A 27,355-nucleotide genomic window follows, 5' to 3' on the forward strand; every position below is an offset into this window, starting at 1 on the left:
ACTGTTCAGTTGGTAGGTTGGTCTTTGAGAACGTGCTCTATTAACCAATGTTCTTTCCTTGCCTTTAGGTGAAACTGGTCTTGGGAAGTCCACCTTGATGGACACCCTGTTCAACACCAAGTTCGAAAGTGATCCCGCTTCGCACAGTCAGCCCGGAGTCCACATAAAGTCCAACAGCTACGAACTGCAGGAGAGTAATGTCCGCCTGAAACTGTCCATTATAAACAGTGTGGGATTTGGGGACCAGATTAACAAGGAAGAAAGGTCAGTCATTACTTTCTCATAAGTGTTGTCACATTGTTTACATTAGTTCTGCTGTGTTGGCTGTACTCAACAGTTTAGCTCAAAGCTTATTCCGGATTGCCTTTGGCTGGCACAGATCTACTACCGATTTTCCGGCACCCTTGGTTCCACAGCCTTTCTGGATTAGCCGTTTTTCCGGATTAACCGGGGGGGGGGGGGGGACACCCCGAGATACTGTCCCACCGATCGGCTGTGGAAGTCGGCTATGGAGACGGATCTGCTGGTTCCAGAGCCTTGGCTGCAGGGGGCAAATTTGGGATCTGCCACCTCACCCGTCCTCGGCACCACATTTTCAGGAGGACTTCTGAGGTTGGGGGGGGGGGGGGATTTTATCTAGCTTAAAGGGGGGGCTGGACCACCAATTGCCAGAAAATCGGAGGTGGACCCGCACCATGCTTGCAGTTTCTTACGATTAGTTTTATTATTGTCACGTGTACTGAGGCACAGTGAAAAGCTTTGCTTTGCATGCTAACCAATCAACTCAGATACTGCTATACATCAATACAACCAAAGTACAATAGATAGAGCAAAGCGGAAGACAGAGAGTGGCAAAGGTAGTTCTCAGCATCGTGGTGCACCAGTTCCATAGAGAAAGTCCAATGTCCGCATTGGGGTGGAGGTGAATTGGACAATTACCCTACCTAACTTATTGAAGGACAGTTCAGAAGCCTGATCACAGAGTGGAAGAAGCTGTTCCTGAGGCTGATGGTACACACTTTAAAGCTTCCGTACCGTCTGCCTGACGCTAGCAGGGAGAAGGAATGACTGGGGTGGGGCAACCCTTTGTTTATGTTGGCTACTTTTCCAAGGCAGTGTGAAGTGTACAGCGCCAGAGTCCTTGGTTCGATCCTGACTACAGATGCTCTTTGTACGGAGTTTGTACGTTCTCCCTGTGAATTCTCTCCAGTTGCTCCAGTTTCCTCCCACACTCCAAAGATGTACAGGTTTGTAGGTTAATTGGCTTTGGTAAAATTGTATATTGTCCCTAGTGTATAGGACAGTTCCAGTGCTCGGGGTGATCACTCGTCGGCACGGACTCGGTGGGCCGAAGGGCCTATTTCTGTGCCGTATCTGTAAACATTGGGAGTGTGGTCTATATGATGGCCTGGGCTACATCCACATCTCTCTGTACTTTCATGCAGTCTTGGGCAGAGCTGTTCCCAAACCAAACTGAGATTGTGGAGTACTGGATTAACAGTGGTGCAACTTAATGGAACATTTAACCAAATATGCATTCTGTACTTGGAGAGTTACCAAGATTGCAAAGAGAGCTGAAATTGGGGCATGGGAATCACGGAGGGTCTAAAGAGATTGAAAAGTGGCATGCCGACCAAACAAGATACCAAAGGATTTATTGGACGGGATGTGAAAGAGATAGGAGTTTTCAGGGATGGATCTTTGAGATCCGTTGAGAAGGTCCAAAATGTTCCACCCATAGTACCATCTCAGCTTTGTGATATTTCAACATCATTCCCAACTTGCAGTGTGGAGAACATGACTACCCTGACATTGGCCCCAACTCGGTGCCTATGACCATGTTACATGTTTGTCTCCAGCCCCGGTGCTTGGGTGCGTGACAATTGTGTCTCTTTGATAGACCGTCATCTTTGTATGATCCGACTCAAACAGGCAGCACAGAGCTGCTGCCTTACAGCGCCAGAGTCCTGGGTTCGATCCTAACTACAGATGCTCTTTGTACGGAGTTTGTACTTTCTCACTGTGGATTTTCTCCAGTTGCTCCAGTTTCCTCCCACACTCCAAAGACGTACAGGTTTGTAGGTTAATTGGCTTTGGTAAAATTTTAAATTGTCCCTAGGGAATAGGACGGTGCCAGTGTTCTGGGTGATGGCTGGTCGGCATGGACTCGGTGGGCTGAAGGGCCTGTTTCCGCGCCGTATCTGTAAATCCTAAAGTCGAAACACTGTTCAGACGGCTTTTCCACATCCAGTCCAGAGTTGCTGTGTGGCATTTCACTGTTTGACAAGACTGTGCTCTCTGTACTTGCAGCTACAGGTCTATTGTGGAGTTTATTGATGCCCAGTTTGAGGCCTACCTGCAGGAGGAGTTGAAGATCAAGCGTACGTTACACAACTACCACGACAGCCGCATCCACGTCTGCCTATACTTCATCGCTCCCACCGGCCACTCGCTAAAGTCTCTCGATTTGGTGACCATGAAGAAACTGGACAGCAAGGTGAGGCGTCGCTCAGGAGGCTTGCACTAAAATCACACAAATGTACCACCTGTTCGAGTGTTCGGGCATCGTGAAGGATAAAACCTGTGCCACCTTTCCTGGAGTTATCCTCGCCATTGTTTGCTTCAATTCTGGCCTCGTATACATCTGTAAGTTTAATCCAAACACGAAGTGCTGGAAGAACTCAGTGGGTCAGGTAGCATCCATGGAGGAAATGGATAGGTGACATTTTGGGTCGGGGCCCTTAAATTTTGTCACTCCATTTACAGCGATGTCTACACAGGCGGCAACGTTGCTGCCTTACAGCGCCAGGGACCCGGGTTCGATCCTGACTACGGGTGCTGTCTGTATGGAGTTTATACATTCTCCCCATGATTGCATTCTTCCCATGACTTTCTCCGGGTGCTCCGGTTTCTCCCACATCCCAAATACGTATAGGTTAATTGGCTTCTGTAAATTGCTCCTAGTGGGTAGGATAGAACTAGTGTACGGGGTGATCGCTGGTCGGCGTGGACTCGATGGGCCGAAGGGCCTGTTTCCACAGTGTATCTCTAAACTAAACTACAGTCAGCAAGTCTTTAAACTCGGAAATCTCACCCCTTACCCCTCTGTCATCTCCCCCTGAGGAGCTTCTTAAAACCTGCCTCTGACCAAGTTTATTGCCATCCAATGAAATGCAAGTGGTTCACTGGTCAACTTTTCCCTTGTGATTAAATGAATTGTTCCCACATGAGGCGTGACTTTGTAGAGGTCGATAAAATCATGAGGGGAATAGTTAAGTGAATGATCATAGTCTTTTATCTCGGTAGAGAAGAGCTCTCGAGGGCATAGATTTAAGATGAGAGAAAAGATTTAACAGACCTGAGGGGGCAACCTTTTCCACATAGAAGGGGGGGGGGGGATGTGTGTGTGTGTGTCTGTCTGTCTGTCTGTCTGTGCAGTAAAGGTCGATACTGTGGTGGTGTTTAAAGGACATTTTGGCAGGTCTGTAACTCAGCGGGACAGGCAGCATCTCTGGAGAGAAGGAATGGGTGACGTTTCGGGTCTGCGGAAGGGTCTCGCCCAAAAAGTCCCCCATTCCTTCTATTCAGAGACGCTGCCTGTCCTGCTGAGTTACACCAGCATTTTGTGTCAACCTTTGATATTAAACCAGCATCTGCAGTTCCTTCCAAAGGGTTTCGAGGGATATGGGCAGATGGGACGAGCCCAATTTTCAAACTTAGTGGGTGGGATAGAACTGGATGAGTTGGGCTGAAGGGCCTTTTTCCATGTTATATGACTCCGACCTGTGCCCAAAATAACGTACTCCAAATGTTGTTACTTCTGAAATGGGGGCAGGATCTCAGCCTGAAGCAGGGTCTCAACCCGAAATATCACCTATTCCTTGTCTCCTGAGTTGCTGCCTGACCCGCTGAGTTACTCCAGCACGTTGTGTCTATCTTCAGTGTAAACCAGCATCTGCAGTTCTTTCCCATGCACTCTCTTTAACACCCGACTTCCTGATTATTTTGTTTAAGAAGGAACTGCAGATGCTGGAAAATCGAAGGTAGACAAAAGTGCTGGAGAGACTCAGCGGGTTGCTGAGTTTCTTAGGTTGCTAACCCAGCAACCTGCTGGGTTGCTGAGATGCTGCTGCACCCGCTGAGTTTCTCCAGTACCTTTGTCTTCCTGATTATTTTAACGTGGATTCCCCGCTCCTCTCCCCCCCCCCCCCCGCCCCATCCCTTTGTATTTTAGCAAAGTTGCATGAGTTATTTTTGATCTGTTTTTTCTTTAAGTGAAACTTCAGTGAAGTTTCTTGCTGCACCATTGATCTGGGATGTTTGGATCAGTGGCCACAGCAGACGCAGACTGCTGCTGTCAGATCAGCTCACCCCCGCAGCTTCAGGTGTGTGGACCAGTCTAGTCCACATTCTGCCTCTCAGGCACGAAGGTTGAGTGTTCGAGGCCCAGGCCAGGACTTAAACACACGATACCTTGTGATTAAATTAGTATTGATCAACTAGTCCGCAATTAAGATTTTAAACTAAAATGCCATCTCCCCTGACAGGTAGAGATTTGCTGGATTTTTTGAAGAGAAATGGGAGTTTTCACAAGCCTTGGGGTGGCACAGTGGCACAGCGATAGAATTGTTGCCTCGCAGCGCCGGGTTCGATCGTGACATCGGATGCTGTCTGAGTGGAGTTTGCACGTTCTCCCGGTGACCGTGTGTTTTCTCCGGGAGCTCTGGCATTATCCCACATCCCAAAGACATGTGGGTTTATAGGTTAATTGGCCTTCCATGAATTGCCCCTTGTGGTAAAGGGTGGATGGGAAAATGGTATAACAGAACCAGTGTGAATAGGTGATCTATTGTCATCATGGACTCGGTTGGCTGAAGGGCCTGTTTCCATGCAGTACCTCTACACTAAACCAGGGGTAGGATGGCAGGACTGGAGGTGAGCAGAGGATGATAAATAATGAAGATTGGGCGGTCAGCGTGGACTCGATGGGCCAAAGGGCCTGTTTCCATGTTATATTTCTAAACTAAACCTCAATTGAGTTTAATTTTTTTTAGTTTAGTTTATTGTCACGTGTACTGAGGTACAGTGAAACGCTATTGTCTGCTATACGCTATTGTTTTTTCACAGTCAGTGAAAAGACAAGTTGGTAGGATGGTTCCGTTCATCAATTGTTAATACTCGTCCATTATCACCCAAATAACAACAACAACATCTCATTTCTCTGAAGCCCTTTGGGATGTCCAGGCATTGTGAAAATGGGTGCTTCGAAGCAGCTTTTCAATGGGTGGTCTTGACTGCCATTTAAACAGATTGTTTCCTGCGTGTGGTTGTGTGCCTCTGATCAGTTTCTCTGCTCCAGCCCCTGTGAATTGCTGCTGGACAGATACTAGTTGATGTTGCCACCACCCAGAGGTTATGGGGAGGTTTAGGTTGGTGCCGTCACAAAGCACCGCAGCAGAGTTGAGTAAAGGGGGCGGGCCCGGTGGCGCAGCGGCAGAGTTGCTGCCTTACAGCGCCAGTGACCCCGGTTCGATCCTGACCTCGGGTGCTGTCTGTACGGAGTTTGTATGCTTTCCCCATGACTGCATGGGTATTCTCTGGGAGCTCCGGTTTCCTCCCACACTCCAAAGACATACGGGTTTCGGTGAAAATTGTAAATTGTCCCTAGCGTGTAAGATTGTGCTAGTGTACAGGGATCACTGGTCAGTGGGTCGAAGGGACTGTTTCTGCGCTGAATCTCCAAGCTAAACTAAAACTCAGCGGAAAACTCTGTGTAAAATAGGATATTGATCTAGTGACTGATTATATTTCCAAATATTTCAAATCAAATCCTCTGCTTCCTTTGTTTGCATGCTGTGCCTCACTAATCTGCCCTTGATAAGGAAATTCAAACAATAACAATCTACTTTATCTCCACATTTTTCTTTTGGAGTTCTTTTTGTTTTTCAGAAGGGAGTGTCCAGGAATTTAGTTAAGTTCAAGTTCAAGTGAGTTTATTGTCATGTGTCCCTGTATAGGACAATGAAATTCTTGCTTTGCTTAAGCACACATAAAATAGTAGGCATTTACTACAAAACAGATAAATGTGTCCATATACCATGATATAAATATATACACACATGAATAAATAAACTGGTAGTGCAAATAACAGAAAGTGGTTGCTAATAATCAGAGTTTTGTCCGAGCCAGGTTTAATAGCCTGATGGCTGAGGGGAAGTAGCTATTCCTGAACCTGGTTGTTGCAGTCTTCAGGCTCCTGTACCTTCTACCTGAAGGTAGCAGGGAGATGAGTGTGTGGCCAGGATGGTGTGGGTCTTTGATGATACTGCCAGCCTTTTTGAGGCAGCGACTGCGATAAATCCCCTCGATGGGGATCCCCTCTATTGAAGATTAAAGCCAATTAATCTCAAAATGTTTAGATTCCAGGCCATGGGATCTTAGTTGAACCTCGTGTGCTGTCTCGTCAAGGCTTTTAACCTCTCAGTATTAGTTTAGTTTAGTTTATTGTCACATGTGCCGAGGTACAGTGAAAAGTTCTTGTGTGCTAAGCAGTCAGTGGAAAGACAATACATGATTACAATTGAGCCAAACGCATTATACAGATTCATGATAAAGGGAGTAATGTGAATAACACTCGGTGCAAAATAAAGTCCCATCAAAGATAGTCTGAGGGTCCCCAATGAGGTAGACACTAGTTCAGGAATGTTCAAAAGGGAACTGCAGATGCTGGAATATCGAAGGTACACAAAATTGCTGGAGGAACTCAGCGGGTGCAGCAGCATCTATGGAGCGAAGGAAATAGGCGACGTTTCGGGCCGAAACCAATAGAGGGGATCCCCATCGAGGGGATTTATCGCAGTCGTTGCCTCAAAAAGGCTGGCAGTATCATCAAAGACCCACACCATCCTGGCCACACACTCATCTCCCTGCTACCTTCAGGTAGAAGGTACAGGAGCCTGAAGAAGGGTTTCGGCCCGAAACGTCGCCTATTTCCTTCGCTCCATAGATGCTGCTGCACCCGCTGAGTTCCTCCAGCAATTTTGTGTACCCACTAGTTCAGGAATGCTCTCTTGTTCTTGGTAGGATGGTTCAGTTGCTGATAACAGCTGGGAAGAAACTGTTCCTGAATCTGGAGGTGTGTGTTTCCACATTTCTTTACCGTTTGCCCGTTGGGAGAGGGGAGAAGAGGGAGTGGCCGGGGTGCGACTCGTCCTTGATTACGCTGCTGGACTTGCCGAGGCAGCGTGATGTGCAAATGGAGTCAATGGAGGCTGGTTTGTGCGATGGTCTGGGCTGTGCCCACAATTCTCTGCAATGTCTTTATTCGGCATTGAAGCTGTTAAAGGAAATGGCAACAAAATAAAATTTCTGCTTAGTAAGGGGTGGATGTTGTGTTGGTGAGCTTTCACCTTGCACCTTCGGAGAGTTGCATCTAGTTGGGCACCTTAGTGCTAGGTTTGTGGAGTCCTCCCTCAGTACGATGTTCTCAACAAATGCAGCATTGCAAATTGCCTCGACTGATTCCTTTAGTACTCACTAAAAGTGAGTGCTTTTGGAAATGTTGATTTTGGAAGCTTGCTGGCTACTATTGTGTAAATACCCATGCCTTTACACAGTAGCAAGCCTTCTGCAGAATCTTTGAGATTCGGCACAATGGTGCAGCAGAAGACTTGAGACCCAGGTTCAATCCCGACTAAGAATATGTTTGTGTTTATGATTGTGTTTATAGTTTGTTTGGTTGTTTGTTTGTTTGTCTTTTTGCACAAAGTCCGCGAGCATTGCCACTTTTCATTTCACTGCACATCTCGTATGTGTATGTGCCGAATAAACTTGACTTGACTACGGGTGCTGTCTGTATGGAGTTTGTACTTTCTTCTTGTGATTAGGTGGGTTTTCTCCAGGTGCTCCAGTTTCCTCCCACTCCACTCCAAAGACATACAGGTTTGTAGGTCAATTGGCACCTGTAAATTGTCGCTAGTGTACGGGTGGACGTTGGTCGGCACGGACTCGGTGGGCCGAAGGGCCTGTTTCCACACTTCATCTCCAAACTAAACGAGCAATTGTGGGCTTTCCTGTGCCATCCCTGGGAATGCTGATTGGCTGGGGTAAACATTTGCTAAACACCTATTGAAATAATGTTCTAACCAAGTCTGTGGACCTGAGAATTTGTTTGAAGCAATTGAAAGATATGGCACGGAAAGAGGCCCTTCGGCCCTCCGAGCCCATGCTGACCATCGATCACCCACTCACAGTAGTTCTATGTTATCCCACTTTCACATCCACTCCCGACACATGAGGGAACAATTTACAAAGGCCAATGAAACTACAAACCTGTGGATCTTTGGGATGTGGGACGAAACCCACGCAGTCACAGGGAGAACGTGCAAACTCCGCACAGACAGTGTTTGAGGCCAGGATTGAATCTGGGTCACCAGCGTTGCGAGGCAGATGCTCTTCCCGCTGTGACACCGTGCTGATTTGTGGCCATTTTCCAATGGATTCCTGAGGACACGAGCGTGGTCACAGAACGTGCAAACTCCACACACAGAGCCGCTGAGGTCAGGGTCAAACCCGGGTCACTGGTGCTGTGCGGCAGCAGTTCTACCAGCTGCACCACTGTGCCACTGTAACACACCTTGTGAAAAGATAAGATGTTCTTTGATCTTCATCTCTCCTGTCCACTAACATTCTGTAATTTATCCTCGTTTCTTGCTCCTATTTAAACTTTCATACCGTAAGATTTTATTCAGGGGTACATTTGAATCCAACTAGGCAGCTCCCGTGAGTTGCTACTCTGTATAAACCTATAGCCAAAGACCTTCTGTTATCTTTCAGGTCAATATCATTCCAATCATTGCCAAAGCAGATTCCATTTCCAAAACCGAGCTCCAGAAATTCAAGATCAAGATCATGAGTGAATTGGTCAGTAACGGGGTTCAGATCTATCAGTTCCCCACGGATGATGAGACCGTTGCCGAGATCAATGGAACCATGAACGTGAGTTTGCCTTTTCTTTGTCTTCATGCAGAACTGGAAATTGTCGTTTGCCAAATCTATTCCTGTTCTCTGGAAGTAGGTTAATAACTATTGGAAATAGCTGCCACCCATCCGGAGAGGGGGAGAACCTTCCCGCCCAGACAGCTAGGGTTCACGGAGGACTTGCCTCTCATCACCTTGCGGGCTTTGGAACTTTAGTGATATAGCGCAGAAGCAGGCCCGAATAGTCTGCACCGACCAGCGATCTCCCCGTACACGAGCACTATCTTAAACACTAGGGACAACTTGTAATTTTACCAAATCCAATTAACCTCCAAACCTGGACATCTTTGAAGTTTGGGAGGAAACCGGAGCACGCAGAGAAAACCTGCTTAGACAATAGACAATAGGTGCAGGAGTAGACCATTCGGCCCTTCGAGCCAGCACCACCATTCAATACGATCATGGCTGATCATCCACAATCAGTACCCCGTTCCTGCCTTCTCCCCATATCCCCTAACTCGGCTATATTTACGAGACCTCTCAAGCTCTCTCTTGAAAGCATCCAGAGAACTGGCCTCCACCGCCCTCTGAGGCAGAGAATTCCACAGACTCACAACTCTCTGTGTGAAAAAGTGTTTCCTCATCTCCGTTCTAAATGCCTTACCCCTTATTCTTAAACTGTGGCCCCTGGTTCTGGACTCCCCAACATCGGGAACATGTTTCCTGCCTCTAGAGTGTCCAAACCCTTAACAATCTTATATGTTTCAATAAGATCCCCTCTTGGTCACAGGGAGATCGTACAAACTCCCTACAGACAGCACCCATTGTCAGGATCGAAACCAGGTCCCTGGTGCTGTCAGGCAGCAGCTCTAACGCTGCGCCACTATGCCTCCCAAGTCAATGAGGAAGGGCAACAAATAATCTCCTTGCTGCATGATACTAACAGATCGCTTCATGAGGAATATGGGCAGATGGTTTCCATTGCAGACTTGGCAAGGAACGTACAAGCTAGTACGTACAGTCATTACCAACACGCCCTGTTTGACAAATCTAAAATAAAATGCAGACCAATTTATGGGGCGGTGATTTTTGTAATTTTAATGCAAGAAGTGATTTATTTTTTGATATAATCTGAGGAAGAACATGGCACTTGGACACGTGCATGGGTAGGAAAGGTTTAGGACATGGGCCAAAGACAGGCAGGTGGGACTAATGGAGAAGGGCATCTAGGTTGGCATGGGCAAGTTGGGCCGGAGGGCCTGTATCTATGACTCTATAAATGATTTTTGTAAATAATGTTTTAAATATTTTTATGCAAGATGTAGTTTTTTAATCTGAGGATTAGATTTGTAAAATAATATTATAATATATAAAAAGTGATTAAAAATATAAATATAATCTGAGGACATTATTTTAAAATATCTTTAGATTTTGATTTTTATGCAAGATGGTCTGAAGAAGGGTCTCGACCCAAAACGTCACCTATCCCTTCTCTCCAGAGATGCTGCCTGACCCGCTGATTTACTCCAGCTCTGTGTATCTATCTTCAGTTTAAACCAGCATCTGCAGTTCCTTCCTATACATAGTTTAAAATTTATTTTTAAATATAATTTAATTTGAAATAAAATTAATATAATTTATTTTGAAATATAATAAATCTAATTTAGTTTGAAATATAATTAATCTAATTTAGTTTGAAATATAATCCATAACTTATTTTACTATATAATTAATTTAAAAAATATAATTTATTTTTAATGCAAGATGTGATTTTTCAAACATAATAGACAAAGTTTAAAAACATAAAGTAACAGAAGTTTTCCAAGTGGGAGAATGTGGTGGGCTGGGGTTAGAGTTTCTGGGGGAGTTAGCTGTGTAGTTGGGGAGTCGGGGAGTTAGGGAGTTAGCTGTGTAGTTGGCTGTGGGTGGTTTATGATAGTGTATTTCTATGGTAGATTTGAGGAAGCTAATTCTCTTGTGGGTGTTGGTGACAAAGGAAATGCATGCCTGGGAATTAACAAGGAAATCTGAAATGAGAAATCTTTATTTTAAAAACATGATCTGAAAGTTGAACAGTAATTCGGATGAAGGCCAAAAGAGAAAGTTGAACAGTATTGACTGGTAGACACAAATAGCTGGAGTAGCATCTCTGGAGAAATGGAATAGATGACGTTTCCCGGGTCGAGACCTGAAGAAGGGTCTCGACCCGAAATATCACCTATTCCATTCCCCCAGAGATGCTGCCTGACCCGCTGAGTTACTCCAGCTTTTTGCGTCTACCTTCGGTTTAAACTGCAGTTTACGAGACCTCTCAAGCTCTCTCTTGAAAGCAGTTCCTTCCTGCACAGTATTGAATAGTAATTTGGATGAAAGCCAAGGGGCAGAGAGTGTTGCAGTACAATGGTGTACGAGCAGGGGGTGGGACTAATGGAAAAGGACAGTGCATCTTTGAAGGGCCAAGTGAGGTGGTAAATACTGATGAAGGTTCAATCCATGCTCTGCATCGCGAATCATTCCATCACTGCTGTGCGTGTATCCATTTGTATTGATGTGTTTCAGGCTCATTTACCTTTTGCTGTCGTTGGAAGTACAGAGGAGATTAAGATTGGGAACAAAATGATGAAGGCACGGCAGTACCCCTGGGGTACAGTGCAGGGTGAGAGATGTCTTCACCGGTTTAGGTGCTAAACCACCACCGCTAATGGTTACTTTTATTCTCCTTGACTCTCCCTCAATGTTGAATACAGTTCATTGCAACCAAAATACCACTTAAAAATAGACCTCTAACAAGAAGCCAGTGTCCTAACCATTGACACACTGAACCTTATGATCTCACCCGCTGAGTTACTCCAGCATTTTGTGTCTACCATATGATCTGAGGATACACTTTACATATATTGGAGGTGGCCCGATATTACAGATTATTACAGGGGTGTGACCCTAGAAAATGGTTCCTATTGTGTTTAAAAAAAAAAAAAATATGCAAATCCGAGTTATCTGTGCAGTGTCAAGAAAAGTGAGTTGAAAACATATTTTGTTCCTTTTTATTCACTTTTATAAACATTTTAGTTTAGAGACACAGCGCAAGGAGCAGGCCCTTCGGCCCATCGGGTCAGCAGTGACCGATGATCATGCGTACACTAATATTATCCGTCACACCAGGGACAATGTACAATTTTTACCAAAGCCAAATGAACCTTCAAACCTGCACGTCTCTGGAGTGTGGGAGGAAACCGGATCACCCGGAGAAAACCCAAGCGGTCATAGGGGGAAAAGTACAAACTCGTTACAGACAGCAACCACAGTCAGGATCGAACCCGGGTCACTGGTGCTGTAAGGCAGCGACTCTACTGCTGCGCCACTGTGTGCTCTGTCTGGTGCGTTATTCCAGCACTTTGTGCTTTGCTTTAGAGTATCTGCAGTTCCTTGTCTCTCCATTTAACTGCTCCACTGTGAAATCTCCATGAAGAAGCTCTCCTCCTTTCTCCGTGTCTGAAGGACACAGGATGCTTGTGTGAGAGCTGTCTAACTCCAGTCGCATTGCCTTCACTGGGTTGTTTGTGCAGCTGCAGAGTGATTCATGCAGCAGCTCTGCGGGATGTTTTTACAAGTGGCGGGAGCCCGTGTTGGATGAGCTGCCTCGGGATCTGCGGATGGCCAGGGTGGACATCTTCCTGGCCCGGAGTCTCCACCCCATGCTCTGGCGGTTGGCCAGCCCTGAGCGGAGTGGCCTGGGGAGCTGGCGTGGGGCGGGCGGGCAGGTTGGATTCTGCCGCGACCCTCTGCAGTTTGTTCACGCTGGGCCCCGCAGAGAGTACTAAGGCTCTGGATCACTTCACCCTGAAATCGCAGGAGGGTGGCCTTTGGCAAGGAGGTGTCCCTAACGCAGGGTATGACTGAATAGCTGTGGGGAGGTGAAGCGAGCAGCAGCTGGTAGGTGGCGGGGCGAATCTTTGAATCCTAATGCACCAATTCTGAACACAGCGTGCAGCGGCAGAGTTGCTGCTTTACAGCGCCAGACACCTGGGTTCAACCCTGACTCCCGGTGCTGTGTGTACAGACATTGTACGTTCTCCCCGTGACCTCATGGGTTATCTCCTCGTGCTCCGGTTTCCTCCCACACGCCAAAGACGTGCCAGTTTGTAGGTTAATTGGCTTTGGTAAAATCGTAAATTGTTCCTGATGTGTAGGATAATGTTCGTGTGCGGGGATCTCTGGTCGGTGGGTGGAGGGGCCAAAATTAAATGAATGTTTGGTTTAGAGATCCAGTGTGGAAACAGGCCTTTCGGCCCACCTAGTCCAGGCCGACCATCAGTCGCATTAGTTCTGTTATCCCACTTTCTTATCTACACATTTACTCCCTACAATATTAGAGGCCACTTAACATATAAAACCCCCACCTCTTTGGGATATGGGAGGAAACCGGAGCACCCGGAGAAATCCCACGCGGTCACAGGGAGAGCGTGCAAACTCCACACAGACGGCATCCGAGGCCAGGATCGAACCGGGAGTGCTGTGAGGCAGCAGCGCCACCAGCTGCGACAGACACTGTGCTGAATTGTGGCCAATTTCCAATATATTCGGCACATGCCTACAGAACGCACTAGCTTACACTCTTGCATTCAACTCTGATTGTGCCCAATGTATAGTGAGATTGTTACCAAACTAAATGCAGAAGAATTTCATTGTACGCTGGTACATGTGACAATAAAGTACAGTTGCATAGCACCAGGAGGTGGCACTACTCCAGGTGTGATTCGGGCAAAATCCCCATCAGACTTGCCCCGCCATAAGTGTGTCATCAATTCCACACTTTTACTCCCTATGCATCAGTCACTGTTTCCCCCTAAGCTGCTTTCACTTTGGTTCCCCCACTAGTCCTGTATCTCTGCCTTCCCAGCCGTCTGGCTGCGTTCCCCCCGACACGCGACTACAATTGAGCACCAACGCAGAGGGGCATCTTCGCATATAATGCATTGCAGCTGCACCCACTCCTCACTGCAGAGAGCTAACTATGATGCACAAATATATGCTCACATGAACTTATATGCACAAGAAAAGACACAAAGTGCTGGAGTAACTCAGCAGATCAGGCAGCATCTCTGGCGAGCATGGATAGGCGACGTTTCAGGAAGAAGGGTCCTGACTCAAAACGTCACCTGCTCCCGCACTTTGTCTCTTTATTTATTTGCAAACCAGCATCTGCACTTCCTTGTTTTCTACATGGATAGGTGACATTTTGAGCAGAGACTCCTCTTCATTCTGCAGATGCCACAGATAATGGAAGAGCTTTATTGTCAGGAGAAAAGCTGCCAATAGGTCAGATTTCCGTGGGTTTCGAAGAGCAGCCTATTCTCAGACACCCCGACATGACAAACATTCCCCACCTGCCCTTGTTTGGCTCGTATCCCTCTAAACCTGTCCTATGTATGTACTAACTGTTTCTTAAACTTTGCACCAGTACCTGCCTCAACTACTTCCTCTGGCAGCTCGTTCCATGCACCCACCACCCTTTGTGTGAAAAAGTTACCCCTCAGATTCCTATTAAATCTTTTCCCCTTAAACCTATGTCCTTTGGTTTTCAATTCCCCTACTCTGGGCAAGAGACACTGTGTGTCTACCCGATCTATTCCTCTCATGGTTTTGTACACCTCTATAAGATCATCCTCCTGCGCTCCAAGGAATAAAGTCCTAGCCGTTCAACCTCTCCCTGTAACTCGTGCCCTCGAATTCAGGCAACATCCCCGTAAATCATCTCTGCACCCTTTCCAGCTTGACAACAACTTCTCTATAACATGGTGTTCAGAACTGAACACAATACTCTAAATGTGGCCTGGTCAACATCTTATGTAACTGCAACATGACCTCCCAACTTCTATACTCGAGCAGCCCTTTGTGTTTTATTTTTGTAAACCAGCATCTGCAGTTCCTTGTTTCTACATTCTACTTCTAACTAATTTGCACCATTATACTGTTCCATGAGAAGATGTGTTTAAGAGTTAACTCTTTTGATTTCCTTTGTGAACTCCCTGAATCGCATGATGGTCGTGCAGTGGAGAATGAGAGCCATTGTGACTTTGTCAAACTGCGGGAGATGCTGATCCGGGTCAACATGGAGGACCTGCGGGAGCAGACCCACGCCCGTCACTACGAGCTGTACCGGCGCTGCAAGCTGGAAGAGATGGGATTCAAGGACACCGACCCCGACAACAAGCCCTTCAGGTAACGCGCTCGAGAGACTGCACTTTCCCCAGGGCTGTCCACACCAACGGAACAGCTTTTTAAAATTCATCCAACTCGGCACAGTGGCACAGCGGTAGAGCTCCTGCCTTACAGCGCCAGAGACCTGAAAGCCCTTTCCCACAGTACGAGTTCATTCCAAGAGCTCTCCTGAGTTTGCCCTGATTCGAACTCGGAGATTTACGGTAATGGCCACTCGTCGGTACTCGGGGCTCTCGTGGACATTTTTCAACATGTTGAAAAATCTTCACCCGTCTTCCCGTGCTTACCTGCCGTTAGCGAGTCTTCCCGAGTACCTGCCGTTAGAGTTAGGAGCCGCTAAGAGACGTCCCCGAGCTCCGACGTACCCGCTACGTTCATTCTCTGTGCTTACCACGAGTTTGATTTTTTTTTAAACTCGAGAGAGCTCTTGGAATGAACTCGTACCGTGGGACAGGGCTTTTAAGTTTGATCCCGACTACGGGTGCTGTCTGTACGTTCACCCTGTGACCGCGTGGGTTTTCTTTGGGATTTCCGATTTCCTCCCACACTCCAAAGACGTACAGGTTTGTAGGTTAATTGGCTTGGCATAAATGTAAATTGTCCCTAGTGTGTGTAGGATAGTGTTAGTGTACGGGGATCGCTGGTCGATGCGGACTCGGTGGGCAAAAGGGCCTGTTTCCGCGCTGTATCTCTAAACTAAACTCCTAAAAACACACCTTGATATCCCCCCCCTCCCCCCCGCACCCCTCTGTATGCTGCAGAATTTCACAACTCTCGATTTAACCATGCCCAGAACGTTTTCGCCAACTTGATCATAACAAGTTCAGTTGTCACATGTACCGAGGTACAGTGGCCATGAGCATAATCAAGGACGAGTTGCACTCCCTCTTCTCCCCTCCCCCATCAGGCCAGAGGTACAGAAATGTGAAAACGCACACCTCCAGATTCAGGGACAGTTTCTTCCCAGCTATTATCAGGCAGCATTGGAAACCCTTGGACTATCGTTAGTCAGACTTTACTGGACTTGCGCTAAACATTATTCCCCGTATCACATATCTGTACACTGTGGACGGATCGATGGTAATCTGTTTCCACTGACTGGTTAGCACACAACAAAAGCTTTTGTCTGCACCTCAGTGCACGTGGCAATGAACTAAACTCAACTAAGTGTGCGTAGAGTTGCTGTTTGTCAGCATTGCCACTGTTCCACGTTAGGTCTTATTTCAATAAAATTGCGCAAAACTTCCCCTTCAAATGGTTTTAGCACCATTGCAGTTCTGCCAGGGGGGAAATTAGAGGTTAAATGCATGGCTGGTGGAAATGTTAATGCAATGCATTTAGTTTCTTGTGCAAAAGCGGAATTCTGCAAGGACGTGGTCTTAAGCAAAGATTTTCTGGAGGACACTGGGGGTGGATCAGGCAAAAGCTACGATGAGGAAAGAAACTTATGTCGGACCGGAAGTTATTAGGCGATGAGTAACTGAGTGGATTTTAAGGTGGGGAAAAAAGAGTCCTGGATAATATAATGTGGAGGAAATAAATAAATGGAATTTATTGTTGGAAACGTGTGCTAATGTTAAATACATCTAAATGGGCTAATTGAAGGAGGAGGTTTATTCTGTTTTGGCAGGATGTAGTGGAAAGTACAGACTAGTAGGCTGCACATGGAAGCTGTATAAATGTGGACTTTAGACAAACAGGCCCTTCGGCCCACTGCCTCCATGCCGACCAGCGATCCACATACACTAGCACTATCCTACACACTAGGGGCAATTTATAATCTGTAGCCAAGTAACATACAATCCTGTACGTCTTTGGAGTGTGGAGGAAACCGGAGCACGTGGTCATGGGGAGAACGTGCAAACTCCGTACAGACAGCACCTGCAGTCGGTATCTAACCCTGTAGCTGCGAGGCAGCAACTCTACTGTAGCTCCACAGTACCGCCCTCTTGTGTTTGATCTTTTTGTATTAATCTCTGCTGTTTTCTACCTGGGCTTTTTGTTTGCAGTTAGGCGTTAAAATGTTGGATGTTGATTGAAAAGCCGAGCCTGTGGCAAGTGCTAACTCCCTTTTTGCAGTTTACAGGAGACGTACGAAGCAAAGAGGAACGAGTTTCTGGGGGAGCTGCAGAAAAAGGAGGAGGAGATGAGGCAGATGTTTGTCACAAGGGTAAAGGAGAAGGAGTCTGAGCTGAAGGAGGCAGAGAAAGAGGTAACGTTGCTGCCTTGTGCCCCTTCAACTGAAACCACACACACCACGGGCATGCGGGACATTATATTTACAGCGAGTTGTTCCGTTGACACACAAAGAACTGCAGATGCTGGTTTACAAAAATAAAAGATACAATGTGCCGGAGTAACTCAGCGGGTCAGGCAGCATCTCTGGTGAACATGGATACTTGACGTTTCGTGTCTGGGCCCTGGACCCTTCTTCAGACTGATTGTAATAGCGGGGAGCAAGCTGGAAGAGAGGTGTAGTCGGGACAAAGCCTGGCAAGTGATGGGTGGACGCAGGGGAGGGGGGTGGGGGGGGTTGTCATTGGTTGGACAAAGGTCAGAAGTGAAAAGAGAAAGTGGAAGATAGGATGGAGGAGGTGTGGAATGTGAAGCCAGAGGAAGGGATGTAGGTGGAAGAAGAGTTGGGGGAGTGGGGGGGAATGGGAGTAATGGGTGTGCATCCATGTGGTACAGGGTTAAGAGGGAGGAAGATGGGGGTGGTGTATATAGGTTAGTTACCTACAATTGGAGAATTCAAGTTTCATAAACTGGTGGTAAAATATGAGCTGCTGTTCCTCCAATGTAGGTGTGGCTTCACTGGCAACGAAGGAGGCCCAGGACAAAAAGCTCAGTATTGGGAAGAGGGGGTTAAAATAGTTAACAAGCGGGCGATCCAGCTGGTCTTGCTGATCAGATGCAGGAGTTTGGCAACATGATTGCTGCTGTCTACGCTAGGTCTCACCGACATACAGGAGGCCGCATCGGGAACACCAGAGGTTGGAGGTTGTGGGGAAGTGCCGTGAACCTCTGTCTCACCGGTAAAGACTGTTGGGGTCCCTGGATGGAGGTGAGGGAGGAGGTACAGGTACAGGTGTTGCATCTCTTGCTGTTGCAGGAGGAGGTAGCTGAGGAGAAGGCAGTCTGACGGAAGGGTCCCGACAGGAAACCTCACCTACCCATGTTCTCCAGAAATGCCGTCTGACCTGCTGAGCTACTCCAGCACTTTATTTATTTTTTTGTAAACTGGCTTCTGCAGTTCCTTGTATCCTCAACTGTACATACTGTTATCCACCCCAGTGGAATATGAAGTGTTTAGCTTAGTTTGGAGATACAGTGTGGAAACAGGCCCTTTAGCCCACCAGGTGCATGCTGACTAGCGATCACCCGTACACTAGTTCTATCCTACACACTGGGGACAATTTACAGAAGCCAATTAACCTACAAACCTGTTTAAGAAGGAACTGCAGATGCTGGAAAATCGAAGGTACACAAAAATGCTGAAGAAACTGAGCGGGTGCAGCAGCATCTATGGAGCGAAGTAAATGGGCAACGTTTCAGGCCCAAACCCTACAAACCTGCACATCTTTGTAATGTGGGAGAAAACCGGAGCACCCGGAGTAAACCCCTTGCAGTCACGCACAAACTCCGTACAGACAGCACCCGTAGTCGGGATCGAACTTGGGGTGTCTGGCGCTGTGAGGCAGCAACTCTACCGCTGCACCACCCTGGCCCCCTTGTTCACCCAGTTTGCAAGCGGCCTCACTCAGGCAATGGAGGAGGCCCAGGGCAGAAAGATTGGCACGGGAATGGGAAGGGGAGTTAAAATGGTTGGCAACCGGGAGATCCAGCAGGTCCTGGCGGGGCAGAGCGGGCACAAGTGTCTACGTTTGGTTCAGTTTGCTGCTTTCAGGATGTCGCTGTGTTTTGCAGCCAGGCTAGTTACTTACTAACCGTGTTCTGATGTCTCCCTCCTCCTAGTTACATGATAAGTTTGATCGTTTAAAGAAACTTCACCAGGATGAAAAGAAGAAACTAGAGGATAAAAAGAAGAGCCTAGATGATGAGATGAACGCCTTTAAACAGAGAAAGACTGCGGCTGAATTGCTGCAGTCGCAGGCCCAGCAGTCGGGAAGCCAGCAGACGCTCAAGCGGGAGAAAGAGCGGAAAAAGTAAGTGGTCTCTCTCTATCTCTCTCTTATTAATTCCCAGAGTCCGATCATAACTTTTAAAAATCTGTGATGGGATGACATTCCAGAATGGGATGCTCCCTTGTAGTTCCGCTCCCCGCACAAATTGCACCATGTTTTTGTGTGGTTTTGGCACCCCTCACGTTACTCTGTCTGACGGCGGATGTAACTCCCCAGAACTGCGTATGAAACGCACAGCCAAGCGTCTAACTGTGGGCGCAGCAGCGTGCCGTTACATTGGCGCAGCTCACAGACGGGAGGATCATTTGGCCACAGCTGCCACTCGTCATTGGCAATCCTAAAATGGGACCGTGCGACCTGCAGCCAGTCCAGTGGCGGGTCGCTGAAACTGTGCTCTTGTTGAATCCCAGCCGCTATGGAGATGGTGGTGGGAGGCAGCGGGGAGGATGGGCTCCACGGTGGATTCACAAAATGCCCTTCAGATCACTTCAGCAGCAGCCAGATTCACACGGAGAGCTGCCAACATTCACAGGGACATTCAGCTCATTGTCATGCTTCAGACAGCCTATGTTACCGGTCTGCTGCTCCCTGTGCCTGGGATGCTGGATCGAGAAGCCTCTGCGCGGTTAATCACTGGCTTAGTCTTCCGAGAATCAATGAATCAATGGATTCACTGTTGTACAGCGGCTTGGATTGTTGGCTGCACACCTTCAGTTTTGGTTCAGAGCCTACGCTGTTGTGTAGGGTGTTTCAGCCATCATTTTTTAAAGCAGCATGAGGGAATAAAGGAAATTGTCCAATTCTTAGTCTAAATACACATAGGAGAGCTGATAGCAGAATGCTTGCACAAGTACAAAGGTACAGGGAATTGTATAAATGTGAAGGCATTTTAATGATGCACAGTTAGGTCGCTGAAATATAGCCTTGGTTTGTCTTGGCAGTCATTGTCATCCTTCAGATTATATACCATGTGTGTGATTAGTGGGTGTAGCGAGAAGGACATGAAAGAATTACATTGTTCGGGCTCGGGACATAAGACAATAAAGCACATCAGACTCGATGGTCTCTAAATATAAAAGTGCAGTGTGTTTTAGAGCAGGGAAGGTTTTTGTGAAAGGGAGCTAGTGTTGTGTGTTTACATTTGTGTTACTGTTCATCGACATTAGCTTTTTGCATGTATAATATTTTACAGTTAACGCTGTTCACTGCATGCTGCATAAGACCCATCATTTCTGGTAAGCGGATCGATTGCTAACCTCCCATCACAGCAGTGGAATTAATGATCTCAATTCTGTCTTCTCCTCCGTGTTCAATGGTTGGTGTGAGTTATTGCTTAAGTGTGCCTTGCACTCCTTGACCTTTCTACAGTGTATCACTGTGTGCAGAGCTGCTGCCTCACAGCGCCAGATTGAGCCTGACCTCGGGTGCTGTCAGTGTGGAGTTTGCACGTTCTACCCGTGGCTGTGTCGGTTTTCCTCCGGGTGCTCCGGTTTCCTCCCACATCCCAAAGACGTGCGGGTTTGTAGGTTCATTGGCCCTCTGTAAATTGGCACTAGTGTGTAGGGAGTGGATGTGAAACTAGTGTGAACTAGGGCGATCAGTGGTTTGCATGGACTCAATGGGCCGAAAGACCTCGTTCCATGCTGTATCTTGCAATCAATTTGTAGCCTTTTAAGATAGTTGTATAATAAGCCTCATTACATAGTGCAACTAAGATATTTTGGGGTATATTGAGTATTAAATATTTCACACTTTTAAAAATAAGTCTTCCACATCCCATCCCACCCTACCCTCGCCCCCAGGGATTGTATTTGATAGGAAGAACTATCTGAGGATTTTTTTTATAGCTCCTTGTTTGTTTAGCAGTTCTGACAATGGGGCATAAAATCAGTGCCGAGTTACTTGAGTCCACCTTCCAGGTCACCAGATGTGTGGTTGATCCGTTAACAATGTTAACTCCCGGTCATTAATGTGGAAGGGACAATGGTCCATGCATGAGACCAGCCCAAAGGCAAATGGCATCTTCGAGTTCAGAATTAGTAGCCGATGCTGAGAATTCGGTCGAGTTACAAAGGACGAGGAATAACTTGTCTTCCATATACCAAGCATCGTCTAGTATGGCAGTAGGAAGAGTGAAGCTCCCAAGTATGTGACCTCCTGCCTGTGCGTAGGGCTGGAGTTAGTGCCCATTCCAGGTATGTTCGCACTGCCGATTCCAACAGTCAGCCTGAAGAAAGGCCCCAATCTGAAATGTTGCCCGTGCAATTCCCTCCACAGATTCTGCCTCGCTTGCTGAGTTCCTTCAGCACTTCGCGTTTAGCTCAAGATTCCAGCGTCTGCAGTGCTTCCTGTGTGCAACAGCATTAAGGGTCCTCCGCGCCCCATAGATACGGCAGCTTTATAATGAGCTTTATAACATCTGCATGTATAATGTATATACATGCAGAACCAATTTCTTGCAGTTCCACTGTCCTTAGGACCGGTCCCAGATTCCAATGCCGTGTCTCCATTTTCCTGCCAATGCTTTTGATGCCAGATCCAACTACATCTGGCCACACTCGGACTGGGGGAACAGGACCTCGTATTCCACTTGAGTACCTTTTAACCCAACTGTATGTACATTGAAATCCCCGATTTTAGATCTCTACAAAAGCCTCCCCTTCTCCCTTCCTCCTCCTAACTACTCCCCCACCTCACCTAGACTCAATCTATTTCTCCCCTTCCACCTACATTCCTTCCTCTAGCTTCACAATTCACAACTCTTCAATACTTTTCTCTCACACCTTCAGTCTTTTCATCTCTGGCCTTTGTCCAACAATCTACCTACCCCCCCCCCCCCCCCCCCTCCCCTCACCTGTCTCCCAAACCCCTGGAAAACTGGAAAATGGGCAAACATTTCAAATTGGGAATCTGAAGAAGGGTCCCCGACCTGAAACCTTGTCTGTCCATTCCATCTATGCTACATGACCCGTTGAGCTCCTCCATATTCCTCCATATTCTAGCATAGTTGGTCTCTTGCGTCTGTGATGATATGGCACCATTCACGTGTAGCACCATTCACCATGCTTTGGAGCCAGTGAGCTACATTAGCCGTCCAGGCACTGATTTGGAAAAAGCGTCAGCAGATGTGTACAACATCCCTCGGCATGGCACTGAAATGGTGGTCTACATGGTATTAAAGGCCTATATTGGTTGACAGGACCATTCACCTACTGACTCTGGCAGAGAGAAGACCCATTGCATCCCCACGTACCAGGTTTGATTATTGGTGCTGATCCAAGCCAATTGATCAGATGAGGGCCCATTCCACTGCTGTGTCTGTTAGTGTGTTTGCTTTGTGTGTGTGTTTTTGAGTTATGTGAACCATTTTCATATTTAACCTGAAACTGTTGCTCATTCATTATTTACATTGTGAACCGTACTTGGCTGAAACATTTCATTTAAAGTAACTCATGAAAAATTAATCCTGCTTTTCTTTCATTTTCAGTTCAGGCTTCCTGTAGAATCCTTTCCGCAGCAAGTCGGGAATGAACTCCCCTTTTTTTGTTCCCAATTACATTGCCGTGCTTGGTCCCACTCTCTCCCTCCCCATCCCACCCCCCCCCCCCCCCTCTCCCCACCATCATCTCGACCCACCCCCGTCTATGTGAACATGCGTGTTTGAGCTTGATACTATGGCTATGCTGAATGACGGAATCCAGCAATAAATAATATGGAACTGACATAAGGACTCACAATTTACCACTTCAATACTTGCATGGTGCTAATCAAGCTGCCCGTGAGCCTCGGAGACTGTTACAACTCGGTAATCCCAACACGATTCCTTTTGGGGGTCCGTGTGTGAATTAGAGAACTCAGGAAGCGTTTGCATGAATTGTCATCGTCACGGTCTTTTCCGCGCCACCCCCTTTTGTGCTGCCTATTTGCTGCTACGGTTTCAGATTACTGAGCCCTGTGTTGATAAGACTTAACAAACCTTTTGCTCGTTTTTTATTTGCTTTTTATAAGTTGACATCCATGGTACTCGAGTGTTCAGCATGTTACAGAAGGCATGTCCATGTTGGCCGCCAAGATGTAAAGTACAATACTGGGCAAAACAACGAGTTTGGTTCAAATGGACTTACTAAGGAGAGTGGATTAGCTGAAATGGTGCAATGAGTGGAAGCTGACAGGGATTACTAGCTTATTACCAATGAATGGGACCAAGGAATATTTTTGATAAAATGTTCCCTAGTTTTTTTTTACACCAGATTTTTACTTTTCATAACTTTCAGTTTTTTACAAATTTGTACTGCAACTATTTTGTACCAGATTCCTGGCCGTGTCTGTGGCAGTGAATGGAACCTAATGTGTAAGGTTTATTTAGCCCAATTCTATTTAAAGTTCAGAGATTTTTCTTTGTTTAAATAAGCACTGGATGGATTCACCCAAGGGCATTTCTGTGTGTCTGGATGTGTGCTTGTTTTTTTTTAAAATAAGATGACTTTTTTATACCTCTTATCATGTTATGGAAGGCAGGCAAATGCTGCGCATCGTAACTGTTTAGGTCTAAGTAGGTCCTAAAATGCAAATAAATGTGAATTGAATTGTATGAATTTCTCTGGCTGGCAATTCATTTTTGTCTATATTTTGTGCACTCTTTCCTTACAGTAACCCTTGGCTCTGCACTGAATAATTAGAGATCCTCAGTGATAATGGAAAATGTTTTTGCCTTTTGCTTTATTCTTATTAAGCTGTGATCAATATTAGACTGGGCAGCTTCAGATATCAGCACAGTGCCTGAGGCCTAGGCATTCGAATCCAAAGCCAGAAATGCCAGCTTGTCTTTTCATAATCAGAAAAGCTTGTATTGATTGTATTGCTCAAAGTAAGAGGCTTTAAACAAAAACAAGTGTTAATTTATCAGTAGCATTGTACACCAAAAACCCCCCTGCATGTTTTGAGGTCCATGTGCCAACCATTAAGTACATCGTACTTGAGTGTTTATGAAGGAATAAATTGCACTATTTATTTTGCAAATGTGGAGAGGTTGAAGGAGTTTGAGTTTTGCAAACCAAGACTTGCCAAAGTATTTTTAAGTGTGAGACATTTGTATTACGTCTCCCCAGCTATTTGAGTCAGTTAGGATCCGGATGTTTAGAGACTCGACAGAACAACTTATTTCCGCATTTCGCTTTGACCATTTGTGTACGGTTTGCGCGAATGCCTGTAATTTTTCTCTCGTAAGGTTTTATTTTTGTGCTCCACTTCACAGATTGTTCTGGATGTTTACGACATGTTAAGCTATTAAAAGCTGTTGCACCTCAATCACGGTGTCTTTATTTATTTGAGCAGCAGTTGGGGGAGCCTCAGTGGTGAACCGCGCCTTGCATGCTTTTATCTTCCAGAGCCCCTAAGTCCTCCCTTCCCCAGCCTCTCATTTATCTCTCTTGGTTTCTGTTTGGTGTCCTTTTCTCTGCACATGTCTGAAATACCTTGCTGTGTTGTTGATCTATCTCATTTGTGTTTTTCTCTCTGTAGCTTCTTTTAATATCTGCTCGGCCTGCTCTGTGGAGGAGGAGACTGTCACCCAGAGAAGAGTTAGGGGACTCCCGTGCTGCTCTTTAACTGTGAAGCTAAACTCTGTACTTTCCCAAAAGGGCAAATGGTCAGCCTTTGTGGGATGTGGTTGGACTCGTCTCACGAGGCCATTTTGTTTCTGCAGGCGGTCTTCTCAGTTGGGCCGCTGGCCGTGAAATGTTCTGTTTTCTGAAATTTGCTTGTTTATGGATTAAGACTGCAACGTTGCAATATTTTTGAAGCTTCTGTGTTAAGTGGGCTCACATTTCCCCAATGTGTTGCATACCTGTATACCACTTCCCATCCTGGATATAACTTGCCCTATCAGTTTGATGTACTGGAGCTGAATTTTACCTTTCATCTCGTTTGGGGCTCCCTTCCTTTTTAAATTAAAAAAAAACACGTTTCACTCTGAGAGATCTTCCACATGTGGGTGGGTGAGTGTCTGGCGTGGGTCAGGGTGAGCTAATCGAGTATGGCCGGTAGCTTCTAGATGTGCCAACACCCTGAAGCATGGCTCAAAGGGATGGGTAATGCCCAATAGTATTGCGGCCTTGGTCAGGAAAATATAATCATAAATTGGGAAAAGTGTAAACTTTTATACTAAACAGGTGCAAGGTCAGTGGGGGGGGAAGTCCACACTAACAGTGCTGTAAATAATTGTAGCATATGATGTGACACTCGGCCACATTGTTCCAGAAGACACCTTATTCAGTTCCTTGTTTGCGGTGGAGAAGACACAGAGTGTGGAGTAACTCAGCAGTCGGGCAGCATCTCGGGAGAACATGGCTGGGTGACGTTTCGGGTCGGGTCTCCTCCTCAGATTGAAGATGAGTCCTGACCTGAAACGTCGCCTGAGACGCTGCCTGACCCGCTGAGCGACTCCAGCACTCTGTGTGTCCTTTTTTAAACCAGCATCTGTAGTTCCTGGTTTCTACATCCCTTGTTTGTGGTGTTGGTTTGGTGGGAATGGGTGGGAGAGGGGGGAAGTGCAGCTTCTAGCTGGATGGGAGGGGATCGCTCTTGAGACCCTTAATGATAAGGTGTGGGCGAGAGAGAGAGAGAGAGAGAGAGGGGGCTTCAAAGTGCATGTGAAAGAGGAGATAGGATTAGGCAATGTTCTATGTTTACATGTGTGTGTGTTTCTCAGTTTTTCTAGGAGCTCAGTTGTGGAATGATGGGGTCCTTTAATCTATTTGTAACACTGGTCTAATATGAGGTTCCTCTAACATTCCAATAAAATAGCAAAAATGGTTATGGATGTTGGACAGATTTTACTGGAATACTTTGGATTATTTTTGGCCGTTAAATATCCGGTAATTGGGGCCGTACTGAGGTCAATGTTGCGAGATGAAGGCAGGAGCGTCGCGCAGGAGCTATATGTTGCCTCGTTACTGTTCCTGCAATCATTGCCTTTTAACCCTTGTCTGTCTTGCCCGTCGTATGGAAGTATTGCACCTTTCCGAACTTCCGCTTGCTTTGTGCTGTGTATCTCTGCTTCTCTGTCGTCACTAAGTTACTGGGGTTGTGTACCCTCATTTTTGTTTTGTTCAGAGGTCTTGCTGTTTGACCCATCAGAAAATGATTTTCCTTTGGACTTTGCTACCCATTGCTGTAACTTTCCAATAAAAGTCTGGGGGAGAAAAATCTCTTATTGTATTTCTTACTCTGAATACGTGGTTATGAATACTCAACATTTGCATGGTAGCTGGTACGTAAACTGACTCGCTCACCCACTCACTCACAGAGCCACTCAAACATTCACTCACTCAATTACTGATTCACTCTCTCAATCTCACCCACAATGCCACACAAGCTGAATTAAACAAAAATGTCTTTACAAATCCTGCCTTCGAGGAGGATGAAGGGAGTATATGGGTGAGGAAAGAGGAGGCAAAAGTGCCTTTAGACCAGCAACCACAGGAAGACACGAGTTTGCTGCTGGTTTCCATTTCACTTTTCACAACCTAAATCACTCGAGGAAACATCACTGCCAATGAGGTACTGTTAACGTCACTTTTGTGGAGATAAACATTTGTGGCAACTGTTAAGCTCAACAAAGCAAAGTAAGACCTCTAAAAAAACAAATGTTTTGTAGGATTCTCGGATTGTTAACTCTATTCGTGTACCAAGGCAAGCTGAGGCCGTTTCCCAACACTTGCCGAGACACAGTTGGCACAGCTTTTAAAAAAACATTTTTTTTACCTCAGGACAAACTCAGCAGGTCAAGCAGCATCTGTAGAGACAAAGGGACAGTTGATGTTTCGGGTTGAGACCCTGCATCGGGGCTGAGCATTGAGGGAAGGTGTCAGATCGGGGGGAAGGAGCCAGGAGCGGAGACGGGGAGTGTTGAGACGAGGGTTGGTAGATGATGGGTGGGAATATAAGAATAGGCAGATGGAAGCAGATAAATGGAGGGGCAGCTCAGAGGTCTTTGGTGCTGGTGATGC

The 27,355-nt window shown here is 46.5% G+C and overlaps 1 protein-coding gene across 4 annotated transcripts in view; it reads left to right on the forward strand.

The window, feature by feature from the left end:
* septin6 (septin 6) overlaps positions 1-25,450 on the forward strand; it is a 66,190-nt gene extending 40,740 nt beyond the window's left edge. Inside the window, exons 3-11 of one of the 4 annotated variants that reach the window (XM_033030229.1) lie at positions 69-264; positions 2,311-2,497; positions 8,836-8,997; positions 11,539-11,635; positions 15,033-15,201; positions 17,281-17,413; positions 19,177-19,367; positions 20,539-20,581; positions 22,834-23,937. In XM_033030229.1, coding sequence (XP_032886120.1) covers positions 69-264; positions 2,311-2,497; positions 8,836-8,997; positions 11,539-11,635; positions 15,033-15,201; positions 17,281-17,413; positions 19,177-19,367; positions 20,539-20,542 — 1,139 coding nt within the window. In that variant the 3' untranslated portion in view covers positions 20,543-20,581; positions 22,834-23,937. Of the gene's footprint in view, positions 1-68; positions 265-2,310; positions 2,498-8,835; positions 8,998-11,538; positions 11,636-15,032; positions 15,202-17,280; positions 17,414-19,176; positions 19,368-20,538; positions 20,582-22,833; positions 23,938-23,996; positions 24,654-24,866 lie in introns of those variants that run through there. The other 3 variants (XM_033030228.1, XM_033030226.1, XM_033030227.1) reach the window with 3 other exon arrangements.
* The last annotated feature ends 1,905 nt before the right edge of the window (positions 25,451-27,355 follow it).

This window comes from Amblyraja radiata, chromosome 12 (genome assembly GCF_010909765.2).
Source record: "Amblyraja radiata isolate CabotCenter1 chromosome 12, sAmbRad1.1.pri, whole genome shotgun sequence".
Taxonomy (NCBI): Eukaryota; Metazoa; Chordata; class Chondrichthyes; order Rajiformes; family Rajidae; genus Amblyraja; species Amblyraja radiata.